General features: G+C 36.6%; 1 protein-coding gene across 5 annotated transcripts in view; it reads right to left on the bottom strand.

The window, feature by feature from the left end:
• Nucleotides 1-26,616, bottom strand: part of ERICH1 (glutamate rich 1) — a 67,028-nt gene that overhangs the window by 13,133 nt on the left and 27,279 nt on the right. For 4 of the 5 annotated variants that reach the window (XM_051778127.1, XM_051778129.1, XM_051778128.1 and 1 more), the window contains exon 3: nt 24,230-24,364. In XM_051778127.1, coding sequence (XP_051634087.1) covers nt 24,230-24,364 — 135 coding nt within the window. Of the gene's footprint in view, nt 1-24,229; nt 24,365-25,483; nt 25,612-26,616 lie in introns of all 5 variants that reach the window. The other variant, XM_051778130.1, reaches the window with a different exon arrangement.

Raw genomic sequence — 26,616 nt, forward strand, 5'->3', positions numbered from 1 at the left:
CAAGAAAAAGACAGTCAAAGAATATCCTCTCAGCTTTGGAAATCTGTATAATGTGTTCATCACGACTCAAGTATGGTAGCTGGCTCTCCTGTTCAAGAACCAAGTCCCACAGCTGGCTTTCTGGATGTCTCTCATGGCAATTCTGCTGGGTGGTTTTGTTTTTTAGTTTGTTTGTTTGTTTTCAGATTAAGAGGACGTATGCCTCTCCTGATTTTTCCAGCTAGTTGAAGTTTTTTTCTTCTCCCTGATATACTGGATGGATTTTCCATGCTAAACCATGCAGTCAATGCATAGGAATTTAATTTTGGTTCAGGATTTTGTAAGGTAAAAAAGAATGTTATTTTTAGTGACAATTAAGACATGTGCAGCTACAGTTGGACTGAGAGTGAAAAGCTGTGGCTAGTGAATGCAATAAAATGTAATGGTTTGTTGAAATAAAAGCAATATTGCAAAGATCTCAGGAGCATAAAATGATGTTAATATTTTCACACTGTTTTTGGGTGGAAATTGTTTCAAATCATCATTTGAAATCAGTAAAAGAAATCTCAATTAAAAACTTCAAAACTTTTAGTAATCTGCAACACTCATGATGTTGGAGAAAACTGCAAAAGACTGGAAGCTGTTTAAGATAGGGACTGTCCTTCCTTTGTTCATTCATGCTGTATTTGTGTGTTCATAAATGAAGAATTCACACAAAACTGGCAAATGCTGCATAAGTGCTGTCTAGCAAAACAGAGTAGTAACTCTTGGATTTTAAGCATATCCAATTAACTGTAATGTCAATAATCAGTAAAGGCAGATATCATCATCTGCATCAGTCCTCAATCCTAAATGTTTATTTGACTGTACATACAGATGAATTTCTCTTACTCATAAGTTACATCAAATTCCTGCCATAGGAGGAATTGTAATTGGTCACTACAAACAAATACCTAGGCCTATATTCTGTATCAAGCAGTAGCCATACCCTGCATTCAAGAAAAGGTGAACTTTGGACTTACACTGTGGTATAATGATAGTCCTTTTTTTACACTTTTTACCCTAATAATTGCCATAATTTTGTTTGTTTTTTTTTGATTGCTGCTGAGTGCTGGAATCCTCAGTTATTTGTCATACTGTAAAATCTTACTCCTGCTTGGTAACAGTCAGCTCTGAGCCCACCATTTTGCAGGTGAATTTTGACCGGGTATTTCTTCCTAAGTGCATCACTTGACAACTATCTGTGTTTTTGACAAATCACTCAATCTGAGATTACACTGCATCCAGCTCTTGCCTTTAGCGCAGTCGATACCCATGTAGCCATCAGAAAACCTGATATCACTGTTCACTCTTTTTACCTGACCATCTATTGAGCAAAAGCCTCCAGTTGTGACCTCCCTGTTTTGAGAACTGCTGCTTTCTCTCCATCTACTTCCCTATCTGGGGCTTCATCCACGCTACATCTATGTGCTCTCTTTGGTTAGGGGCTTTAACAAAAACTAGGTGGAAATTCAAGGAAACTATATCAGCTGTAGCATTCTTATCCATATATTTCCTAGCTTTTCAAAGATTCCAAGGTATGTGTATACGTCCTCTTTGCAAACCTTCCGTGGATTTGTCCCATGCAGATTACAGGTTTTCAAGCATCCACAAATATTATTTTGTGTCATAACTTGTGGTGAACTGCCTAAAGCAAACCACAGGACTACAGGCTTGCAGCTCCCTAGATGATTCAAGAACTGTTTCAAAAAACTGGCATCACACTATCCAGCCACAAAATCTCTGATAACAAGACATTTGAAAACAAGTAATGCCGGCAATTTTTTTTTCTTGAATTCTTTCAGAAAGTTTAGGTGAATAAAACCTGGTACTGGTGATTTCATTTTATAATTTATTTTGTTGTATGAACATTAAATCCCTTTAATTTCACATATCCTTTCAGAAAGCCTAGGAAGAAGTGCTGCATCATGGGATTCTCCATAGTTTTTTTCCACAGGTAACAGCAATGCAAACAGGATTTATTTAACTTCTTTGAAACAAGCCTCTCTAAATATTAATTCTACACCATGATCACTGTCTCAAAAGACTGGCAGACACATTGCTCCTGGTGTATCAGAAGTAAGACCTATTGCCAGTTTTAGTTGTTTGTAACATTTGCTCAAGCATTCCTTCACCTGTCTTACCATATTTTTACATTTAAATATGTTTAATACATCATTTGGGTGTGAACTCAGCTTTTTAAAGAACACCTACTTCTTTCTAACTTCCTTTACTCTGTTGTCTAGCTCTGCTGTCTTCTCACTTTCTCTCACGCCTTTCATGACAGGTGGTGGGTGCTGGCCTTGCATATCCCATATGGTGTCCTTAAGTAGCTTCCACACCACCTGGTACAACTTCCTTCTCTTTGCTGACCTTTTTTAGGTTCTTTTTAGTAAATATCTTTATTTTTGTGTAGCGTTCCTTCTTGAAGAGTATCACAATTGTTGTGGATTGTTGTTTCCTGCTGTTGTTGTTTCAGCAGCATGTTGAATACAAAGGTTGCTGTTGCAATGTGCCTCTTGTGAACTAAACGCTTCGCTGGATGAAGTCAAGAGTCTCTATTCCTCTCACAGCCCCACCAACCAACTTTTCACAACATCCTGATGTGGCAGTAAGGGAGAAACTGAAGATCCCATTATTACTCTGTGATGCTTCTCTGATTTTTCAGCACTGAGTATTCACAATCCCAGCTGGATATGTGATGAAACAGACTCTAAGCTTGCTTTGCTTCTTGTACACTCAGTCCACACACACATTAATCTAAGGCATCCAGGAGATATTTGAAACTATTTCAATTAATAAATTAATTTCAGCAATAAATTTTTGGGCCTCTTGTCACTTTATACAGGAAATTATACTTGATGAAGCCCCCAATCTTTCTTAAATAGGAACATTTCTGATAAAAATTCGGTACCACTTAATGACTTAATTTTTAAACAAAAGCAAATATTTTGACCTTTTAGTGATCTTTTATTATTTTTTAATTTCAAGCTCACTGTCTTCATTCCTTTTGGTATTTTAGAGGTGATGTGCAAACTATCAGTCAGTCACCATTATACAGTCACTTTTTAAATGGGCTCAGCTGTGCTCCCCAAAATCACTGAGAATTATTATATTGACTCAGTGAGGAAAATAAAATAAAATCACAGAGCCGAACATATTCACAGACATGAAGGAACAGAGATCCAATGACAATGAGTAACTGTTTTGAAGGCTACTAAATCACCAATGCTCAAGAATCTTAAAGCAGCCACAAAGACTAATTGCTACTAAATACAGAAATCTTCTTAGTCTCTGGCTAAATAAGATTATGTCTTTGCATTTGAACAGAAAGTACCATCATGAATGGGAGGGGGAGATTTATAACATTTATATTAAAAAACTGGAAACATTTTAAACATTTGATATCACATTTCCACTTAAAAAATTTGTTCTCTTCAGTTTTAACTTTGCGGGACACAAACACACAAGCAGAGTTTTCTTGAAAGCCTTTTTTTCCTAGAAATGGCTTTTAACCAAAGAATAACAACAGAAATGATAAGAAACATTGCAATCTCAAAATTCTGTGCAGCATTTAAAATGTTCTTTCCAAATATACCAGATAAAACAGTACAAAATGTAAGAAGTTATTTAGACCACGGGACTACAGACTGGAAAATAGGAAAAACTGGAAAACAGTTATCTACTGGAAAAAAGATATCTAATTTTCCCTGGTGATAAAACAGCATCAAAGAGCAAATCTAAACTAAAGTACAATCTTTTGCACAAAAGAGCTATCTAAAAATACACAGACATTGACACAGTAATATGAAGATACTGAACAACCCCTCAGATCCAATTAATGAATTTCAGTTATCAAACATTTAAATATGGCACCTCAATTCTATTTTTGCAATATTTTACATTTCTTAACTTTTTATAAAGCATCGAATAAACAATTATATTTAACCCCATATATGAAAGAGTTGCCACAACTTCAATTTATTAAATGGTTCTTTCAGTAAACCCTATTTCAAAAAACTTTGGAAAAGTAAAGTCTGAAAGAATGCAAACCTTCCAAGTGTTTTGCTTTAAACTATTTCCTTCATCCATTTATCTTCGGATCTTAAACTAGATTTCAATTAAATTAAATTACATAGTTTCCAAGCAGCTTCGTAAAAACTGGGATGTTTTAGGGCATGCATTCAGTTTACTGTTATTAATCACATTCTAAATTAATTGTGTTTTAAAGAAGTAAGTAATCTCTTAATGACCAAGTTCTCTATGTAAAATTAATCATATATATAAAGATGCAGGCAGGTAGGCTGGGAAAATGAGCATCACCATAGGGAAGATCCTGAACTGGTAATCTGTCAGTTTGTAATAGATGTGAACTTGGTGCCCTGGAGCCTTCCCAGGGATGCAGGTTTGTTCCTGACTGCACACTGCGCTGCAGTGGGCTCTGACCTGGCCACAGCTTTGAGGTCAGGCTGCTCAGACTTTTGCTTCTAGAGTGAACACTCCAAAACAGCCTTTTACTAGGAAAGCTAGGGTTTATTAGAACAGACACTGATTTTTTTGAGAGGGAGAAAACTCAAAATGAGGAAAATCAAAACAAAACAATAGGCACAAAATCATATCTCCAGTTTATTTGACGCTTTGTAAAAAGTTAAGAAATGTAAAATATTGCAAAATTAGAATTGAAGTGTCATATTTAAATGTTTGATAACTGAAATTCATTAATTGGAGCTGAGGGGTTGTTGAGTATCTTCATATTACTATGTCAATGTCTGTGTATTTTTAGATAGCTCTTTTGTGCAAAAGATTGTACTTGCATCTTCATAAATCAATCCTCTTTTCAGCATATCAGATATTTCCAGAGTTGCAGAAAAGTCTGCAGTGTTGTCTGAGTCTCTAGGGAAAGTCCCTCTGAAGCCTGGGGTCGTGCTGTTCTCAGCACATCTGAGAACATCAGATCTCTGCTTTACATAGGGCTTATTCCTTTGCCATCATTCCTCCACAACCTGTTTGTCCCTCACACTCTAGAAAGCTACTCTCTCTCAGCAAGTGTTTCCTCATCTCCTGAGGGCTCTGTTCTGGTTTCTCCACCAAACAGCTACAGATTTTCAAAGAATGAAACATGATATGTGACATAAACACGTGATTATTCATAATAATAAACTGGAAAAAAATCCCATGAAACCCAGCTGATATCATCTGTTACAAAAATAAATGTTTGAAAAGTGATTGAAATAATTTTGTCACATGTTCTCAACAAGAAATCATGTAGTATGCATATTCTATTTTCCTAGGTATTGACCCCACTGTACATCATCACATTATTAGACCACCTATTTCTAGGCTTAGTAAAATGTTACTGGGATAACACGGATCACCCTCTATCACTTCCAGGATTTCTTGTGCTGCTTCCCAAAAGTAAAGCACTTAAAATGGCAATGGGAGCACAATGACTTCTCTGTTCAGCTTAGTAAAGCGTCAAGGTGTTTTTAGTTCCCATTTAAGTTGTTGAAAAATAAGAGTTGCCCTGCATCTCATTGAAGCATAGTACTGTCACCTGAAGAGAGACACATTCTTACTTTTCTTCAGTTATATGACATGATCTGTGAAATAACCCTGCTATGATAAAGGGTTCATCTGTCTACACTTGACTTTGTATTTCATACAATTTTAAAATGTCACCTGCTTGCAGAATGCAGTTTTTTCCATCACATGTTGCCCCTCTAATCCATATTTCTGGCAATGCTAATGCTTTTCATTTTTACTTGGTGCATTGCCTGACACCTCTACAAACTTAGCTTAATTTTTCTTTTCTATGTAATAGAACTTTAGGTATAAACAGCTTTAAGTCACAGACTACACATAATATGCTATGGATATGCATATTTTTTTTTCTTCTTTGATGAACTCAGATGTTTATTATTAATTGAATCTATCACATGCTTTCACGAACTGGCTGATGTATTCTACTGTTAATCCAACTGGGAGGCAGGTAAAGTCCCTTGTTGGTGTAAAATGGCATTCCTTTGGGGAAGGAATAAGAGGGTTCTCCCAGAGAGAGCTTATCCTATCACAACCACCTAACTTTAACCATACAGGTAGGATATTCTTCCTGAATGAAAAATTCAAAAGCAGGTAGGAAATATGTGAGAAGAGAAATAAATTCAGGTCTAAGAAGTCCCTCTCTAGGCTTCATGATACCACAGGTATCACAGAATATTCTGAGGTGGAAGGGACACACAAGGATCAGAGTCCAACTTTTAAGTGAATGGCCCATATGGGGCCATTCATGACCTTGGTGTTGTGAGGAACTGAGCTAATTCTTTGTACATCTCCCACTATCTAGACAGCCCATTTGGGCAGAGAAATTGCAACACAAGTCATTTGGCAGCTCTGATGTACAAGGCTATTGTACCACCGTGTCTCTGGACACAGCCTGGGGACAGACTACGGTTTGTCATAAGAGTCTCAGGCTGTACTGGATACTGTCAGTACACCCACCATTGACTAAGCAGTTCATTTTGAAGACTTTTTGGACTTAGGGAGGACAAGGCTTCAAAGTAAACAACTTCTCCTCTGTCTTAAGTTTAAAAGGATCACTTCCACTCTGACACAAGGAAACAGGTGTAACAGTGATGGTTTAACCCTTATGGAGCTTGACAGCACAGAGGGTATTTCATGTTTCCCTCAATCCTTCTGGACTTTATTTTGCTCTTCCTGACCTTTTAGCAATAATTAATAATATAGTAATAGTCACAAAGGCTTACATGATTGGGACAGTAAAAGAAATATTTGCAAAGAACTGGTTATCTCAAACTCCTGCCATTACAGTTTTGAGGGTGCCTTTTCAGCTAGTCAACAAAAGTTCCTTCTATTATGCTGCCAGTATTTGTGCAATGCCTTTAACAGTGCTACAGTTCATCATTAAAATCTACTTGACAAATTTTTCCAGAAGAGATGCAATTACACTATCACACTATAGATAAGAAACTTAAACAAGTGCATACAAACAAAACTCCCCTTTCTGTCCTCCTATCCTGGTTCCACCTGGAAGTAATTAGACATGGAGTGCAAAATTGTTGCTTCCCTTTATGCTTGGAATTTGACATTATTCTTTCCAGTCTAGAGTGAAAAAACATATTGCTTCCCCTTTCTGGAACTGGAGTGTCTCAGCATCATTCCAATAGCGAGATATTCAGGACTTTGTGAAACCTTTAACACAACTTTACTCAGCTTTGAGTCAATCACATCGCTCCTCTGGAGTAGTGAAAGGTTACAAAATCATATTACTTGATACAGTATATCCTCTGCATTTGGGTTTCTGCTATGCCTTAATCTGAACCTTTTCAAAATCTGGAAATTAATTAGGTGATATCACTTCTTTTCCCCTCACACAGACTTTTCTTCTGGTCTCTCTCACCTGACTTAACACTGTTGTCAAAAGGGTATTCGGGTTTCCTACACTTAAGCAGCAGAAATTGCTTCCACCAACACTTAGGGCAGCCAAGTTATATCTGACTTTTTCCCAAGACAGCTACTACACCACAGAAAGTTTTCTGACACTAAGGGAATATTACCTTTTTATACTCAGAGCCTGATGACATATCATGCATAATTTTACTTAAACAAGAAAATGTAAAGAAGATGTTTCTTCATTTTACTTGTATAGAAGAAACAGGAGCCTTGTTGTAGGTTCTAGGTACAAGCTTGTCCCCAACATTACAAACCAACCACATAAAGATGTTGAATTTAGATGCAAGGAACACAGGCCTAAAAACAATTTTTCAATTTGCTTAAGCAGTAACAGTTTCCTTAATGTTAATTAATTAACAAATACAAGGCTGGTGAAAAAAAACCTCATTGCAAATGTGAATGTTTTGCTGGAGTCACAGACTATAGCTTCATTTGACCTTTTCCACCTTGAGAACAAAAAAATTTTTACAGCTGATTAGACAACGCAGGCTTCTGTAATAAATATATATCTTACATGATTGCTGCTGTTCCTACCTGTACAAACTATCCAACTGCTTTTACACTAAACTACTATCACTCTCGTGGCTGTATCACATGCCATACGTGAAAAGTTACTGCGTATGTATAAACTCTGTGGAGTACAGGACATCAAAATTGCCTCCTTGGAAAGTAATGTTTTATAAAAACTCCTGGATGACAGTTTATGAAAAAGTGCTTTCCTTAAAAAAAACCAGAACACAACCAAATCACCAAAACCAATGTACTATGCTTTATACAGGTCCTAAAGACACAGGGGTTTATGCACCTGTTTTGCTTCTTTCCAAAGGAGATGCAAAATAAATGATGAGAAAGTGGCTCATTTTCCTTTACACTTATGAACAGCAAAGAGAAAGCAGGAGAGAACTAATCAAAATTCACTTATTTAAACCAAAAATAAATTCCAAGAAGTCTGCAGTAAGGTTACAAGCTACCTGCACATCTCATTAGCAAAACCAAAACTCTTAAGGTTTCACTGGAACGCTGGGTTTGAAATCACAAGCAATGGTTGTTCAGTCCTCCTCCTGACCTCTTCATAAAAGTCCTCTTTTGTCAAGCTGGACAAGAGGCCACGCAGTACAGGTTTCTGTCTTCTCAAAGAATTAGGATTTTGACTTTAGCAGCCAGTTCCTATATTCACAGGACTTTTTTCATTCTGAAATACTAAAGAGTTCACAAAAATCTTGCAGCCAGTGTCACAATCAATAAATCTCAGCAATGGCTTTAGGTTCTCTGAAGACAAGGGCCAGAGCACTGACCCCTGTGAAAGCAGGACTGGGAATGGGGCCCTCTGGATGGAGATAGCAGGTGCCTGGCTCTATGGTGTCACCTACTTCTCTGGCTGAGCAACATCAAGAAAGATTACAAATGAAATTTTATTATTCACTTGTCCCCAGAAGGAGATACATGCTAATCAGGGCTTCACACAAGATTTGCTCCTGCCATTATCTCATACTGTAGCAGGTAGAGAGAACTTCCACTGTACTAACAAGTACAGTGACACAAAAAGTTTTCAGAAGTTCACCAGAGAACAGGCTGCAAACAGCTCAAAATAATTCAGGGCTTTTCATTTACATGGCTTTTAAAATAAGCATTTCACTGCAAGCAAGTTTAAGTGTACAGAATTACTGCCATTAAAAGAGAAGGAATTAAAATAAGAGAAGTATAAAAACCTTGTAAATACATCTGAACTAAGAGACATATAAAATACAATGAAAGTTTATACAGCTCGTAACATAACTGCTAGAGGCATTTCACTTTAATAGGCATATTTATCCAAGAATGTATTTAATAGAAGAAAATGCCAGAGTTAAAGTGAAAAGGAAAAGTACTGTAAGTCACTACAGAATACATTCAAAGATTTTAATCATTGTACTTCTACTTAGATATTTTTCTGCATATGTACAAGTGATAACACCATCTCTAAAGCTTCTGCTGAAGTTCTCTATGCAAGCATATATGGTTTTGCACTAAACAAAATATGAAGGTTATTTTCAAACGCAAACATTTCTGATTATTAGTGGATTTTCCATACCATTATGATTTCTAGATATATGTCAAACAAAATACTGCAACGGATTTTTTCCTTGGGTAATTTCTGAGATTACTGAAACATACATTTAAATTTCAAGCAATCACTAAACTACCTTACAACCGGCTTGAAATGAGAAACACACACATATGTAACACTTATGAAATAAGGAAACACTGCATACTGTATTTGATAGTCTTTAACTTTTCCTTGACATATTCTTCCCTTTCAGAGGAAAAAAACTCCATCCAAGGTTGTATAATACTGACCATTAAAGGCTCCACCCATCAACAGCATATTCAAGCTTATGGTACCAATATCTGAGCAGCATTTCAGAATTGCCTGTACTTCACCAGGTACCTGTGTGCCCTACTCAAGAAACAGTTAGTAATGAAGGTAAGTGCAAGATTTCCACTGGCAAGTGCTACAAACGAGAAAGTAGATGCCAAGAAAACCTGGCATTTTTTCTCAGGATGAGAAAAGCTGGCAAAAAAAGACAAGATTAAATGTGGATCCTGAGATGAAAGTGGAAAATTTGTATCACTGGTTTATTATTTTAATCCTCCCCGTTTATCCTAAGGCTACATATTTTTATTTCTTAAGGAGCTGTAAGAGGCACAAATTAGCATTTCTCTCCTCTACAGTGTTAACCTATATATGAAATAAAGAAGTACTGAAGAAAGAATCAATCCTTTCTTTTCTCTAGCAGAAGAACGAGAAGGATAGAGATTATGTTCTTTTCAGTAAAAATGCCACAGTTCAGCTAAGGTATTTAACTGCCATGTAAAAGTTACCATAATACTCACTCCCCTTTCCAGACTCAAATAAAAAGAGACTGCCTTCTCCAAGTTTGATCCTAGCCAGACTTTATTATAGTCACTTACTGTAACATCACTAGATGCCTCACTCTTCTAATTACACATGCAGTTTGGTAGAGTATTCTCATATGCTTCAGTGAAGAGCTGGGAAAAAACCCCAGGTCCATGCACATAGGTGTTGTATTGCAGCAGTTCAGGGTATGAAGTGACACAGACCTGCAGACCAGCCTGGAGCCTGCAGCAGTTGCTGCCTCTCTGTGCTGATCTATCAGCACTGTCTCAATATCAACCCCATCAACCTCATTACTACAGGCATATTTTTGCTCATATATTTATATGTTTGGGCTTCCACAGCAGAATCTTTACTATTTTACATAGTTTGTGATAAGAGAAGTGCATTGATCTGAGCATTCAGTAAAGTTGGGTTCTCTGAGGAATGACTCTTAATAAAGGTACATACTTAATTATGCTACCTTGTCTAAAAGTTAATGGAGAACAAATCTAAATCTAAATTAAGTATAAAAAAACTAAGCCTTTTTAGTATATTGGATGAAGGCTGGAAAAGAACAGGTGCCACATGAGCACGAGAACTACTTAAAACATCTTTGTTGTATTTGCTGCTTCCTTTAGAAAGCTAGCTGAGTAACTAGAGACATAGTTGCTGTATTTGTTAATATCCACTTCTCATAAAGTTTCACAGCAAATCATTTTCCTATCAACTAAATGCTGCATACCTTTGTCGTTTTTGGAAATTTTATCTTCCACGTTGTTTGATAATGGGAATAACAAAGTATTCTATATATATAAAACATATGTAGCAGACAATATTAGCTTGTAACTCTCATCTTCAGAAACACAGTAACCAAAAAATTAGGTAGAGATATTTGTTCAGACTGACAAAAAATATGTCCACTTGTAAAATCTCGAGAAATGCTGATATACTATTGGAGTTGAGTGCATACCTAAATATAAACAAAATGGAATGGTTTGTGAACACACTGCAAACCTAAGCCATCCAGATAATAAAGTACCTAAAGCTGAATTTAAGATAGAAGTGTGAAAGGAATTAAGCTCATCATGCGTTAAAGATGCATCTTTTTTCTTACATGTGTGCTTGGCTCTCCTTAAGGTGTGGCAACCATTACAGTTGCCAAGCTACAAAAAACAAAACTACAAGCTACTAAAACAAATGTTTTATCCAATATTACATCTGGCATTGTGACAGCACAATGGCTATTTGTCAGTGAAAAGCAAAGCAACAAAATAAATTTAATTTTGTGGGTAGCTGTGCAAGATGCTGATATCCAGTTCAGTGTTACACTCACACCATGGTCCTGTTCCAAAAACAGCACCACCACTGAGAGTAATGTACTAAACAGATTTGAACTGGCAGAACCTGTTTCTAGCAGTCAGGACATTAGCTCCTGAGTGCTCCTGACTCCTGGCATTTTTCATCCTGTTCTACACACCTTAAAGTATTGAACAAGTTGGATTTATCAGTGAATTAGCTTAGGTTGCATTCTCTCAATGTTCCTAACATTTATGAATTATTTTAAATAAAATAAAAAAGCAACTTAGAGAAACCTTTCATTCATGTTTATCCAATTGGATTAGTGGAAAATTGGTATCATCAGCCTAACAAAGCAAAAATAGTTGCATAAAACTGTTTCTGAATTCTTTCCTACTCCACAGGAAGATGCAGAGAGAGTGTGTTGGGTGAGTTTTATGTAAGTGTTTTCCAAATATCATCAACTCACCCAGAAATAAATAGCTTTGAGAAAGTAAGGTCACTCAGTTCTTACGGAAAAACACAGATGTAGGCAGAACAGATATGAATTCACACAAAACTTCACCTGTCATTAGACCAGCTACACCAAGACTGGATTTTCAAGACAACTGTTCAAACTATCGGCATCAAGGAAAGAAGGAAAGTGTCAGATGTTGGCAGTGTCCTACACATCAGTGAAGGCCACGTGCCCCACTACACCTGGACAGAGTTAGATGCTCAGCTAACTGTAAACTGCAGACTCAGTCAGGTCAGTACAGCTGTGCTGGTTATACCAGCCCAGAGTCTGAGCACACTCAGATTTCAAGAGAGAGTTTGTCAGATGGAGCACTATCAGCTGGATACAGCCAGAGGTGCAGCTGTTGGAAGCGATTTGTTCTGTATCAGGAGAGACAGCCTATTTGCCCTAATGCCTGCCCCACAGCTGACACTGCCAAAGCAGCTGGGAAATGAAACTACCAGTACAGAGGTGCAGGAGCTTTGGTCAGCCAGAACAAGCTGGTCAAAGCAACTGGGGATCCTTGGAATGCACTTAGATTGCCTGGAGTGCATTTTGACTAGATTTCAGCAATTCATTTGTGTATGGTGGTATTTCTGTCTTTTGCTATAGCAACATCCATTTTTTTCCGCCCTCCACAGATGGCTGGAAAGAAAGAGGGTGAGTGAGGTTGAAGCACGGAACGGGCAACACACATCCTATACTACTGAGCCTACAGTGAAGGAAGGGGTTTCCTTTCTCTCCAGAAGGCTCTGATGAATTATGCCCTGTTAGTTATTTGAAGTCTAATTATAAACCAATTTCCACTTGCAGGGATAAAATGGAAGGAAAATAGCATGAAACTAGCAAATAAAATTATTTAGCAAATGTAATGGGAATGGGAGACAGATGGAGGATGATTATCAAAGCTTCCTTGCAAAGGTTACAATTGTACTGAGCGTTGTTCAGTACTTTAAAAGACTGCTACCCGTAAACTTTGCAGAGGGCAGTAATCAAAGGCAAAGGATATGAGACCAAGAAATTTCCCAAGTAGAGACGGAATGGAGACAGCCTACTGGAAGCCATATTAATGTGTGTCTGTAAGCCTACAAGTTGCCATAAATTACAACTATTGCTACAAAAGATTAACAATAAAATGAAGCTGTGAGGTAGGCCTGATTCTGACTTTCAACATCAGACACCATCATACATCTCTATGTCATACTAAATGCTTACATAAAGGACATGGTTAATACTATACACATTCTTTTTCCTGCTGTCTTCATTTTCCTTGTCCACTCAGCCACACTGATTCTAAGCCCCTGCATGTTAGAAACAGGCTTTGTACTTTTACATTGTCAAGAGTATTTAAACAGCAGGGTAATATGAATGGAGAATTTCTATTCTTACAAAAGGCTTTCCTCTTCCCTTGCTCTCTATTTTATTTTGAATGGGAAAATTGAAAACATACTGCACTGAAACATGTCTTGTTAGAAAGAAAGAGTAACATGGGCCCTTACAGCAAGAGGATGAGCCAGGGTCACATTCTCATGCTTAATATTCAACAAGTGTGTTGTCTATCGGTGGATTTATTTGGATCTTGACACATAGGACAGCAACATGTTGCTGTGATTCAATACTAACAGGTTCATAGGCAATAGCAGAGCAGTGGAGGTTAGAATTTTATATGGAACCAACTATATAACTGATAGCCAAAATCAAAATAACATGTATATTAAGACTGATCAGAAACATCTCAACATCTACAAAACAGATTTCCTTCTTTAAGATGTGATGAACTGAGATTCAGAACAATGAAGCATTTAGACAGAGCCCAAGCTGTCTTCTGCCTTTCCCCTTCATCCAGCCCCCTACTGACTTCACCAAGGTGCTCCACGATGATTTAACTACAAAAGCTTAGGTCTTGATTATGTTTTCATTATGAAACAAGGAGATGAAAGTAGTCAAGCAGTGTCAGATTTCCAAAGTGTTGGGTGTCTGCTCAAGTGAGGCAGAATTACAACAGTGCTGTCTTTTTGCTGGGATCTAAGGTGGTTGTTGGTGCTGTTCTTTATTTCTTTTCCTTTCCCATCAGTTCCTTGCTATGACTATGAGGACAGGAAGCCTGCAACACGGCTTCGAGAGAGTAGAAAGGGGGAGCATGCTCCTGCTGAGAGGGGAGAATTGACTCAGTGGGTGGGGAGCAAGAAGAGAAAAATGATATGCAGTCAGGAAAGAGGAGAAAATAGAAAGTCAGTGCCTCTTCATTCTGTGAGGTTCATCTATTAGAGGAGAGAATGCTCAACAAAAATGTTTGTCATCACTGTAACTTAAAAAAAAAAAAGCAAAAAGCAAGGAAAAAAATAGTCAGAGATAAAGGCCTTAATTCCACCTCCTTCTGCTACACATACTATCACCTGACTAGCTGAATCTACTTTAATCTAATTACTTTCAGACTTATGGACATGGAACAAGAGGAGATTCAGTTTGAGATACTGATTGTATCACAGAGGAATAAGAAAAACTGAAGGGCAAGAACCACAAGAAAGTGGAGGTAACTGCCAAAGTCAACACGTCTCATTAAACATGCACTTCTTGGCAAGTTCTTACTCAGCTTAAGCACACATCTGCCCTCTGGGTTCCAACCCAGCATTCTCTTTCCTCTGTTAAAATGTAAAGGCATAAACTAGGATTAGGAGTATGCTGTTTTCTGCACTACAGAAACACACAGGAATGAGAGCTCATTTCAAAGGTACATTTTCTTATTCAAATACTTGAGGCTTTTTCAGAAGCACACAGAAACTAATACAGCATCTGTACACGTACTTTATTTACAATTATAGAAATATAAACCAAAGATCTTTAATAAACCTTTAACATGCAGTCATGGCTAAAGTAAATCATTACAAGTGTATTAACATTAGCATGTACTTTGTTTCTATCCTTAATACATTTTCAGCATTTATACCCTTTCCTAAGACCACACCACAAAAATGTGAACTAAATATTTGGGGTAAAATTCTTTTCCATTCCACTCCTAAAGACATTTTTCAGAGGTTTTTTGGGGTTTGTGAGTTTTTGTTTGATTTGACAGGTGTCTGCTAACGTCTTCATGTTAGAAACTATCACACCAGAATTACTGAAGACTTCAGTGACATTAAAAGCTCCTGATTTGTACCATGAGTTTTGCAATAGTTCCCATATGCTTGTGGTTGTATCAGCATTTAGAAGATGTAAATAGTTACAGACAGTGGTAGTTAGAAATGACTGGTTTCTACATTGTATATAAACCTAAACTAGTGATTCACACTTACATCTTAAATTGATAGCCCAATCCTGTGTTTAAAACCCTCAGTGGACAGCGGGGAATTTGTTGTTGTATTTCACACTCGCCCTCAGGAGGTTCAGATTTGTTTGTTGTGAAATCAGGAGAGGTGATTACCCCATTCTAGATGGCTGCTTGCCAAATCACTGAAATTGCTTGTAACACTGCTACAGAATACTGGTGGTCTGGAAATGTTTTCCTCTAAGTGCCTGCCCAAGCTACACCTACCTCAAATGTTTATTGTTTGTATCACATGTAGTACACCAGAAAGATTTCCAAAAAGCTGTGATCACACCAGTCAGCTAGCTTTTGCAACACGAGTACATCAGCAAGCATCTTCTTCCAAGCATACACTTAATTCCTTGAAATTAAGTACGATAAAAGTTAAACACAAAACTAGAATTCTGGACAACTCTTAAATCCCGTGACACTTTAAAAAGGAAACCTTCTCCTATTCAGATAGAAAAGGATTTAAAGATTTTCCAAAGCAGTATTAGAGAAGTTGATTTAAGTCTTTCTTAACCTTTAATTTAATTCCAGTGATGCAAGTCAACTGATAACAACGTCAGTGTAATATGAACAGCACTGGACCTAGATTTTTATTTTTTTAAAAATTAAGCCAAAGGTAACAAATGATTCAATACTTTATCTGAACTCTGAAAACAAAAATGGTTCTCTAATCTTATTCAATTCCAGAAAGAAAACTGTGGTGATATCATCTATGAAAGAATGTCATTGCATCTATCAACAAACACAAGGTCTGCCGAGAGGATGTTCAAAGAGAAGACGTGCAGTACAGATTCTTCAGCTGTCCAACACCTCTATTTGTTTGGGGCATCTTTCACAGTAATTGGTTCCAAAATGCCAAGTACATTCAAGCTGAAGAAGAAACAGGCTGTAGAGAAGAAAGTTCCTTAACCTCCCAGACATCTCTTCTTCCAAGTTATTGATTAATCTACAAACACCACAACGCTATGGAAGGGCTTATAGTAACAGCCTTAACAGAGGTGTCATTGTTGCTACAGCTTGCTTTCTGATGATGCCATACACATGAGACTTCCTGAAGCTGCTGGGAGTTCAGGAAAATCTGCCACTCACAAACTGGGAGTCATACACTAATTTCTGCAAGGACAATGCTAAACTACAGAATGTTATCACCTAAAATTGTATCATGCACAAATATATTGTTTTAATACTAAACAGTGACATCCAAACTGTCAGAGAATTAAAACCAGAACACCCAAAATTAAGTAATAGAATTCATTAATAGAAATTTAAGAAAAGACTTAACCTAACTATTAGAAATATAAAAGAGTCAGAACTCTTAGTCACTGTTTCTTCCTTGCTGAATTACTGAAAACCACTTTTTAAACTCTTTCACAAGCAAGTTTTCAACCTGAAAGTCCATACCATCCACACTAGAAAAGGAAATACCCATGCTAACAAGTCTAAGGAAAAGGACGACAGAGAAGTAAACCTCACAGCACAAGTTTTAGAAGTAGCTGAAGTGAAACAGAAAAACACTTTTTTTCAGCAAGTTGTAAGAAAAATCTGCACACTTGCATATCAGTCATATTCACTTATTCACTGAAATATGATCTGGTGCATCTGTGTTGCAAAACACTATTATATTAAGAACTGTACTTTGGCATCTTTCATTATTCAGGCATACTTTATGAAGTCCTAAATTAGACAGGATTTTTATCTGTAACAATTCTTTAATAGGCTTGTTATTCCATTAAAAAAAAAAGAATAAATCTGGAAAGAATTTTCTTACTTTTTGTTTGCAAATGCCCAATTCTTACCCCCAAAGTGTCACAATTCCCATAATTTGTCTTGTTACCAGCTTTGGATATTTAACACAGAAGTTGCCACAAGTCAATCCACGAGCAGCAGACAGAACACAATACAAAACAACCTGATTCATAGGAGGACTTTTTCATAGCTTTTTCTTTCAGATATAAGATTCAGAAAAGCAATTATAAGTGTTTTTAAACTCCTTTGGCTTCAAGATAAGTTGAGTTTATTTCATGTTGAGTTCTTACTTGAACTATTTTATTTAAAATAGGTAATAATAGTCATTGAGCACTGTTAAACGTTTTAATTTACAGTTAAGAAGTACTAAGCAAACAATGTATATTGTAACATCACTGAGATAACTGCAGACATGAATGAAGTGGTGTGGAACTAGAAAAAGATTTTTTTAATGAAATATTTCTTTTAACTTTTTTCTACAGTCACACCCTCTGACTAATTTGAAAACACATCTAAAACTTTGACACAGTATTAGTTTCTTCAAGGGTAAAGAATTCTGGGCAATCTGTTTAATTGGGATGCTGGGACATACTTTAATCACATGGTATGTAATGGTAAATGTATTTTTGGGGAAAAATAATACTTAGAGCTTTTGATATACTATTCTTGCAACACATATAGCCTATGAACTCATAGTACTGAGATTTTGAAATACGGTTTGAGACAACTTAAAAAGCCCAAAAGCCTGCTGTGGGAACTGGCAGGAAGCTTGCACCTGCTTGGCTTTTTCATCAGTGATTAACATTAAAATTACTGTTGACATTAAAAAAAAAAATGAAAATAGGAAAGTTATATATAAGCACTACTTGGGTTCTAAAAAAACCCCAACAAAATCAACCAAACAAAAAAACCCAGACACTAAATCCCGCAGATTTTAAGCATGGTCAGAATATCAGTGTACCAAGTAAAAGGAGCTCTTGCTGAAATGCTGTGGCAGAAAAACATTGATACAATTTTCTTACCTATTAAAACCAAAACCAAAAAACCCAGATTTGTGGATAGAAATACAAGGACTATATTACACAGAATCACAGAATATTCTGAGTTGGAAGGGACCCATAAGGATCATCAAGTCCAAATCCTAAGTGAATGGCCCATACAATATTATATCAACATATGGTCTTGTTGAAAAAATAAATACTACCAGCAGTAACGGAGTTTATATTCTTAAAAGGATACTGTGAAATGGGAGATATCTAGAAGAGCTACAAAAGTGACTTGAGGATTGAAGCAAACATCTTAGAGCAACACACAAGTGAATCTGTTTAATTGAAAAAGAGTGGTGGTAACTTGATTACTGTTTTTCTTTGCGGGAAGAAAATACTGCTAAATAAATACTGCTAAATAAATACTCCTCTTTAAATGGAGGAAGGCAGAAAAAAATCCATTTTCAAATATTTTTTTGTTTAGAGTGAGGCCAATTAACTGTAGCACCAGAAAGTAGTGGAGCCTCTGTGACATCCTTGAAATGTGAATAGGTTTTTTTGTTTGGTTGGTTCTTTTTTTAAATGCAAACTGCTGAGCTCAATATGGGGTAACACCTCTCTAGCAGGTAGAGAAGATTAAATTACATGGTCTAATGATTCCTCTAGTTTGAAGGCTACAAAAACATTCGTAATTTCAGCGGTGCTACCCGCCAGTGAAAAAAATTTGCTGCTGGCCTTAGCTGCTCAATATCCATTGTTCCCTCGGTGTGCTATCAGTTCTGTAATGTATTGCATTCCCAACCACTTGCCCAGAACCTAAATAGTCAACACATGATTCACACTAGCACCACTTAACAACAAACATAAGCTTAAGCATCATTAAGTCTTCCTAAAATGGTTGCCTTAAACCTTAAGTGAATCAAGAGACTACAGAGAGGTCAGAGATTACCTGATCATGCCTTAACCAAAACTATCTTTTGCTGACCAGAAAGTGCAAACATTTTTGCCAGCAGAACCAAACACAAGAAATGTAGTAGCTTTTATGAGACCAGTTAAGGACCCCTCCCCAGTGCTGCTATTCTATACTGACAACACTAAGAATTTCCTGGTATGCTTCTCACTTGAATAACTAATTTACTTGCATATAAATGAGACAGATCTCTAACTTCCTTCAGCTTAGACCTCTTGCAGCACCAGTAGTGATTCTCTGCAGTACTGCCCTTTCTGACAAAAACAAATAAAAAAAGCAAAAGTCCAAAGGGCAGCTACATTAAAAAATAACTCATGTGCCTCTATCATATAGAATTGCAGAGCCTGAGACCAACAAGCAAATTTAACCAGGTGAGGAAGTGTCCCACAGAAGTACATTATGTCAGATTTGTCAGCTGTCAAAAAGTAGGAAAAAAAAAATCAGTTGTTTGCTTCTATTTCTCTAACTTGACTTCTCAGCATGACAATGAAGCATCCAAACTGGATTCTTCCTCCTAACTAGAACTCCACCTCATAACCTACCAATTAGGACAAAGCTCAGCCAGGTCTTGCTCCTTCTGTCTGTATAACAGGCTTCACCAAAAGTAGGAAGGTTGTTATCAAGATAGTAACAACAGCATAGCATCAGATGAATACTACACTGTGGTTCCAAACTATGAAGGAAAAACAAGAACAAAAAGAATGGGTTATTAAGTTAAAAATGAAAAAAAAAATCCTAAGAACCTTTTTCTTTGAGTTCTCTTTATCTGCTCTTCCAGGTGCCCTCAACTATTGCATATTACTGAACTCCTCATGCACAGCTTTTATCTTCTACAGTCTCTGGGGCAGGAATTTGCTCTGCCATAAATCTAAGAACCACCAAATATCACTTTGTGATGCTACATAAAAATATGGATTTAATATTAAAGAACTTTTGAGAGAAATTATAATCCAGCACACTGTTTTGTGCAAAAATAAAATAACTTTTTATGTTATATTCTATTATCATAGCTTCAATTACACTATCCAAGAAGAAACACTGCTGGAGAAATAAAATCAGTTTATCTTTTAGAAGGAATAAGGTTACATTTTTAGCATTCATACTTTAATGCAAGATAGTGTTTCCTATTGTTTTACCTGTCTTGAAATAAGAACCAAAACCCCCCCAATTTTACTTCATCTTACGAAAGTAAAAACCAAAACAAAAGTACTGCTTCCTAGAAAGTTAAGGGACACGTAACTAAAGTCTTCTGGATTCTCCTTTCATATAGAAAACCCTTTTAAACGTGATGGTGGATCTTTCAAGTGACTACTCTTGAAGAAGCATTTCTCAATAAATAGGTAATAAAAATAAATTAATTTTTATCTCTGATTTAAGAACTTTAAGATATGAAAATATTGGACTTACAACCAGAATTTGATGGATAATAACTTATCTATAGCTTGAAAATTACACATTTTAATGCCCTTGCCAAACATATAAAGTCTACTGCTAAACAAGTTAGCAATACATTAACATGTACCAAGGTCAGTACGACAATAATGTGAAAAACAAAAGAAATTCTCTGGATTATTTCCTCCCCTGACTGTCTAATTCTTGTTACTCAATTCAATCAAAAGAAGGCTGACATAATCACACTGTCATACAAAACAGTCCAGGGAGTTTTTAATAATTAGATGCTCAAGTCTATTTTATTACTCCAAGAATGTTGGATAAATGTAATGTTCATTATTTTCTTGAAAGATAAGAAAGACTCTTAGATTTTTCTTCTCATTACTACAGGTTCATCAATCACCTGCTTACATGAAGGAAACAAACCTGCAACAGCAGCTTTATTCTCCTCACCTCTGGGAAATGTATAAGAGAATCCCAGAGGGAAGCAGAGATGCTTCACCAAACTTTGAATCTCGATGCCATTAGTCATTTAGGCATCATCACAAGGTGACTGTGTAATGCTAAGGGCATAACTACTCACAATTTATTTGACAAAACAAAGAAAAGTATTTAAAAGCATTTCAAAAAATATTTGAAATGCTAAAAATACATGCAGAGACAGATGGAGAAAGACATACTGAAATATTCACACAGACCTGCCTTTTTTCCCCCCTCTTGCTCAAAAGCTGGTGTTTCCTAAAAAATTGAGCATGTTGTGTATATGCTGGGTAACAAAAGGTTCCCACGATATCCTTTTCTAGCCTTTGAGTCCAGAATTAAGGGAAATAAATTATGTGGAAACTCAAGCAAAAAAAAAAAGTAATCTGACTCAAAAATAATTTCATTGTTTATCAAACTTGTCTTATGAAAATAATCTGACTATTTTAGGATTTAAATTTTTTAGTTGCAACTTACTTATATATCAGTGTGATTTGCTATGTCTTCTCAATAAATTAAGAAAACAAAATCTGTGTCTATCTGAATTAATAACAAGATTGTCAAGAGGGATAGATGTGCCATGGCTCATATTTTATTGCATTAATCTGTGAAAGAATGAAGTATTCAATCATTAGATTATGAATTTAGCCATCAACTGTTTTTGAGAAATTGTTTAAAAGTTAAAGTTAATTGAAATTATAAATTAAAACAACTTCTCGTCAGCTCTAAAATATTTTTTGGGTTGTCCGTTATTATTACTCTTTAAATTAGTTCCATTACAGTTGATACTGTCAGGATGAAATTAATGTTGTCCTTCAACCTTGCAAGATTAGCACAGATCTCCAATTCTGAATCTGTATTTAGACAAAACAAATAAGGGCCCAAACTTCAGCAAGAAAGACCTAGTATTAAAGGGTAGTGAAACACTAGAGCAAGTAGAAAAGAGCATGTAAGAAAAACCTCCCTATGAGGAGGTTTTAAGAACAAATTAGACAAATCCCTGGCAAGAATGACATTTACAGTCAAATCTACCATGCAAGGAGAATCACTGATAAAAACACTTCACTTCAAACTTATTTTTCTTGATTCCATGATAAACTGCAAAGTCAAATAACAAACCAATCCAGAAATAAGTCTCCCAAAATTCCAGATCAATTTGTTAACTGTTGAAAAAGTGGCTGAAATCCAAAACCTACTCTTGCTGAACACTGAAATTGGGATCAGCTAAAAGAGCTCTCCATCCAACAGTCAATACTGTCACTACACAACATCAGAATTCTACTTACTGCTATCATGGTTGAGCACGTTTGTTTTGAAATACTAAGGGAAAAGATTAAATCTAGAAAATGAACCATTATTCAATATTCTATCCACTGTAACACCAGGCCAAGTATTTATACTAGTTTAAAAAGAGACAACATAATGCAATCCTAAATTCTATTCTGCTTAATTGCTATGAAATATATCAACACCTAATATGGACCACATATAACCTGATTTACACACAGATTTTGAACAGTAGCTGAGTAAATGTGCCACAAAAGTTCCATGTTAATACCTTAATAAAGAGGTTGCAGCAGTGTTCAGACATCTGTATTCTAGTGTTTCATTTAAAAGCAACATAAGTCCGTGTATAAAACTGAACGTTATAGGTCCATGTACCTACGAAGTATTACAAGACTTCATTTAGTTTTATTAGCAAAATACAGAAGGGGAAACATCCCTCTAATATCTAAAGGAAAGAACACCAAATAATAAATGGAGATTATATGGCATGGAGGGAGCAAAATGGTGCTTCGGGATCAGAATAAGCAGCTTGAATATGACATGCTGGGAAACACACCCAGTGAACTGCCCAAAGACAGCTGTACAACTAAACAAATGTAAGCATCGCCTAGAAATAGCTTTTGGACTCAGAACATGAATCCCATCCAACAGAGAAAAGAGCAGCCTAGAAGCTGTACATCAGAACACCTTTCCATCCATAATCCAAAAAGTATCAAGATCTACTCTTACGTTACTCCGATAAAGTTACTTCTTCGTCACTCAAAATATGGTCTTTGAGCCACTTCACATCAAGGAAAAACATTCCTGATGCACGACCAGTCACGCTGTATTTTGCTTCAGTCTCTTAAGCTACTTTGATAGCTTTACTTGTATCCACATTCTGAATGGAGCTCAGAACAAAGTGCAGACCTAATTTCCAACTGAAAATTCACCCCTGTGGGTCCTGTTTGCAGAGGCAAGCAGCATCTGCCTTTCCATATCTGCAGGTTATATTGGAGATTTTCCTTACATTTAAGGCAGTCTCCAGGCTGGAATAGATACAGTACTTTAATAAACGCTGCTTATCAGGTGTTTTACTTCAGCTGCCTTACCTGTGTATTTTCTTTGCTGTAGAATGCCCCTAGCAGCAAATGATAGTGATACACCATTTTAGACAAACATACATCCACAGGAACACAGCAACTGAAAAAACTAAATGAATTTGTCTTGTCTAAGCTCAGAACTTTTTTTTTTTTTAAAGACGGACAGAATCAATTTATTCTGGCAATGGCATTCAGAAAACCATGTATTTAACTGAGGCCAACTTAGAGCTCACTTTACAGATTCTGTGCTTCTTCTCTTGTATTCTTTGACAACCTTAAATATTGGTTCTGAAGTTACCTGGTCACAGTTTCTCATCAGAAAGCCTCTCAACACTAAAGAATAGGTATCTCCCTCCACCCACACCAATGATGAATGTCTGTTCTAATGGAGAGAGGTAAATTTGAAATGTTGTTGAGTCTTTATCCAATTTCTCAGAATATCAAGAGTAAGACTTAGTAAAACAGCTTTATCTATCATTTATCCTTAAAAATAACAAGACTGTAAGCAGGCATAATATGAATATACATGTGCCACTTGAGTGGGAGGAGCTAAAGACTTTGTCCTCAGTTAGACTTTATGGAACTTCAGCAAGATCTGTGGCACTGTATGGCTATAACCAAATGTTGAATCTAGTCGTGCAACACTTAACAAGAGAGGTGAACTCATAGGGATGCACATCCTCATTTTGCTTATGTTGCAAAACAGTGACACCCGCTGGCAGCAACAGTTTAAATACTTAATTGTTGCAGTCTGAGTCTACTTGATAAGAGTTCCTTGAGAAAAATTTATCACAGTAACAACCATAGAAACTTACCTGTTGAGTCAGCACTACTGCCTGAGTTTTCAGAAATGGCACTACTAATAGCATCTGGAGTAGCTGCAACATAACCCTCTGGAGGAAGATCCACTTTGTAAATTCTTCTTGGAGACATAATTGCATCATCACTACCTACAAAACAGAAAAAAACCCAAATATCTGCCTCAATATTGGTCTCACTACAGATTTTCTCAAATGTTTTTCCAACCATGGCAATAAGTGTTCTCGAAAATCCTTACAGAGAGTCAGGTGTGGAACACTGAAATTATCCTACAACCAACAAAACTGTACCAAATTTTGTAGCAGCTACAAATAAGCAATTACTCCATGGGTTAGTTCTTTCCACCAGAAACATTTTTTTTCCTTTGTATGAGGCAAATCTTCTGCTCTAACTTCAGAAGACACTTACAGTGATATTTTAAGAGATTCTAAACATTTTTCCCCATTCGGCATGAGCACACATTATTTCTTTAAGAACTGTTTCACAAAAGATGGATGGATGGAGAGATACAAGCTGATTATGCAGTGATAGAAGCAACAGAAAAAGAATCACAGAACTGTGGTTTGCCCATTTGTAGACCTTTTAAACACAGCCTATCCTGTTCTAAAGGATGCAAAGACAAAAGGAGTTTGAAAGTCACACTTGACTAAGCCTCAGCAGGGCCTGCTCATCCCTGCTGTGCTTCTTTCTGAAAGGGGGAGGAAGGGGAAGAGCCAAGGGCCAGCTTTCCAACTATTTTATTGTATAGGAAACTACTTGTGGTGATGGCAGCAGTCTCCTTTTGTAGGATTCCTTTCCTGTTTAAAAGGTATTTAAAAATACATGCAAGAGCGTCAGTGTAAACCTCTCCTGTGTTCACCAGACAAGTAGCTCTGTAGGAGTGACAGAGACACATCTCTGCTCCAGTTAAACGAAAACAGTCCAAATACCAGACTGTATTTCTTTTGCTCAGTAGTGACAACAGCAGAGACCAACCACAGGGAGAAAAAAGCCTTTCCAGAAGGCCAGAATGCCAGGGTATTTCCAGATGCTGCGATGTAGTTTTAGATGGCTCAGTGTTGTTTTGCTTTTCTTTTTGGTTTATTGGGGTTTTTTGGTTGTTGTTGTTTTGTTGGGCTTCTTAACACTCAGCTCCATAAGTCAGCACAGAGCACCAGCCTTCCCTTCTTGGGGGCAATTTGTCCCTTTAAAATGCAGAATCAGAGAATATACTGAGTTGGAAGGGATCCACAAGGATCATTGAACTTAACTCTTAATCCTGCACAGGATCATCCCCAAGAGTCACACCACGTGCCTGAAAGTATCATTCAAATGCTTCTTGAATTCTGGCAGGTTTGGTGCTGCAACCCCTCTCCTGGGAAGCCTGTTCCAGACAGAACTGTTAAAATAATGTAAAATAAAAATATCTTTGTCAAGTGGACACAATTAACCTCCTTACACCACAAATTTGCTAGAAGATCCCAGGTGATCCAAGTCTATCACTGAGGTGCAGCTATGGTTGGACTAATTCTCAAACATTTAAAACATAGTTGTGTCTGACAGATTCCTAACAAGAATTAGTTCTAGGTTTCAAATATGCAATTTAACTACACATACTGTATGCAAATATGTAATTTAACTATACACTGACATTTCTCAGATACCCTACTTCAAAGAATTCAGCATTACTGATCATCTTAGATATCTATGACAAACTACATTTCTGAACATTCAAGGCACTTCTGAAAAGCTATACCACAGTTGTTTGCATCACCAGGAAGTAATAAATTTGTTTTGAAAACACATTAGAAAGTTGTTTTTTTTCTTGACCAAGCCAGAAAATTTCCAACTCATATTAATGATACTTACTTTAAAGGATAAGAAAGGGAAAGGAATAAATAATACAGAAAGATGAAGAACAATTTTGCAATTTGAAGAAAAATCCACTGAAAATTAACATGGAATAATTCTGCAATCCTTTCCATAGGGATGACGCCAAATGGCTGAACTGGCAGCACTTGCATTGATTTTCCCCCCACGACCACCCAGGCTGATTAATGATGAAGTGCTAATTAGTGACAGTTTTAAATTACAAGGATGTATAAATGTTTGAGTTATTTCCTTCTGAATGATTTCAAGTTTCCCCATGTTCTTTTCTACAACATTCCCCATACAAACAGATCCTTTGCATGTAACTCAACCTTGTGCACAGAGTAGGGATGCGAATCTACATCATGCCCTTCCCAACATTACAACTGCAAGCATGTCAGTTGTTTGGCCAGCTATGTTATCTCTTGCTACCCTACTACAAACAAGTATCAGACTGCCTGAACATAAAGCATGCTTAGGCACACCTCAGACACAGACATGGCCAGAACACATGTTCATATAATCTTGGTCCTTT

This window comes from Manacus candei, unplaced genomic scaffold, assembly GCF_025592945.1.
Source record: "Manacus candei isolate 608988 ecotype Guabito, Panama unplaced genomic scaffold, ASM2559294v1 h1tg000011l, whole genome shotgun sequence".
NCBI classification, from domain to species: Eukaryota; Metazoa; Chordata; class Aves; order Passeriformes; family Pipridae; genus Manacus; species Manacus candei.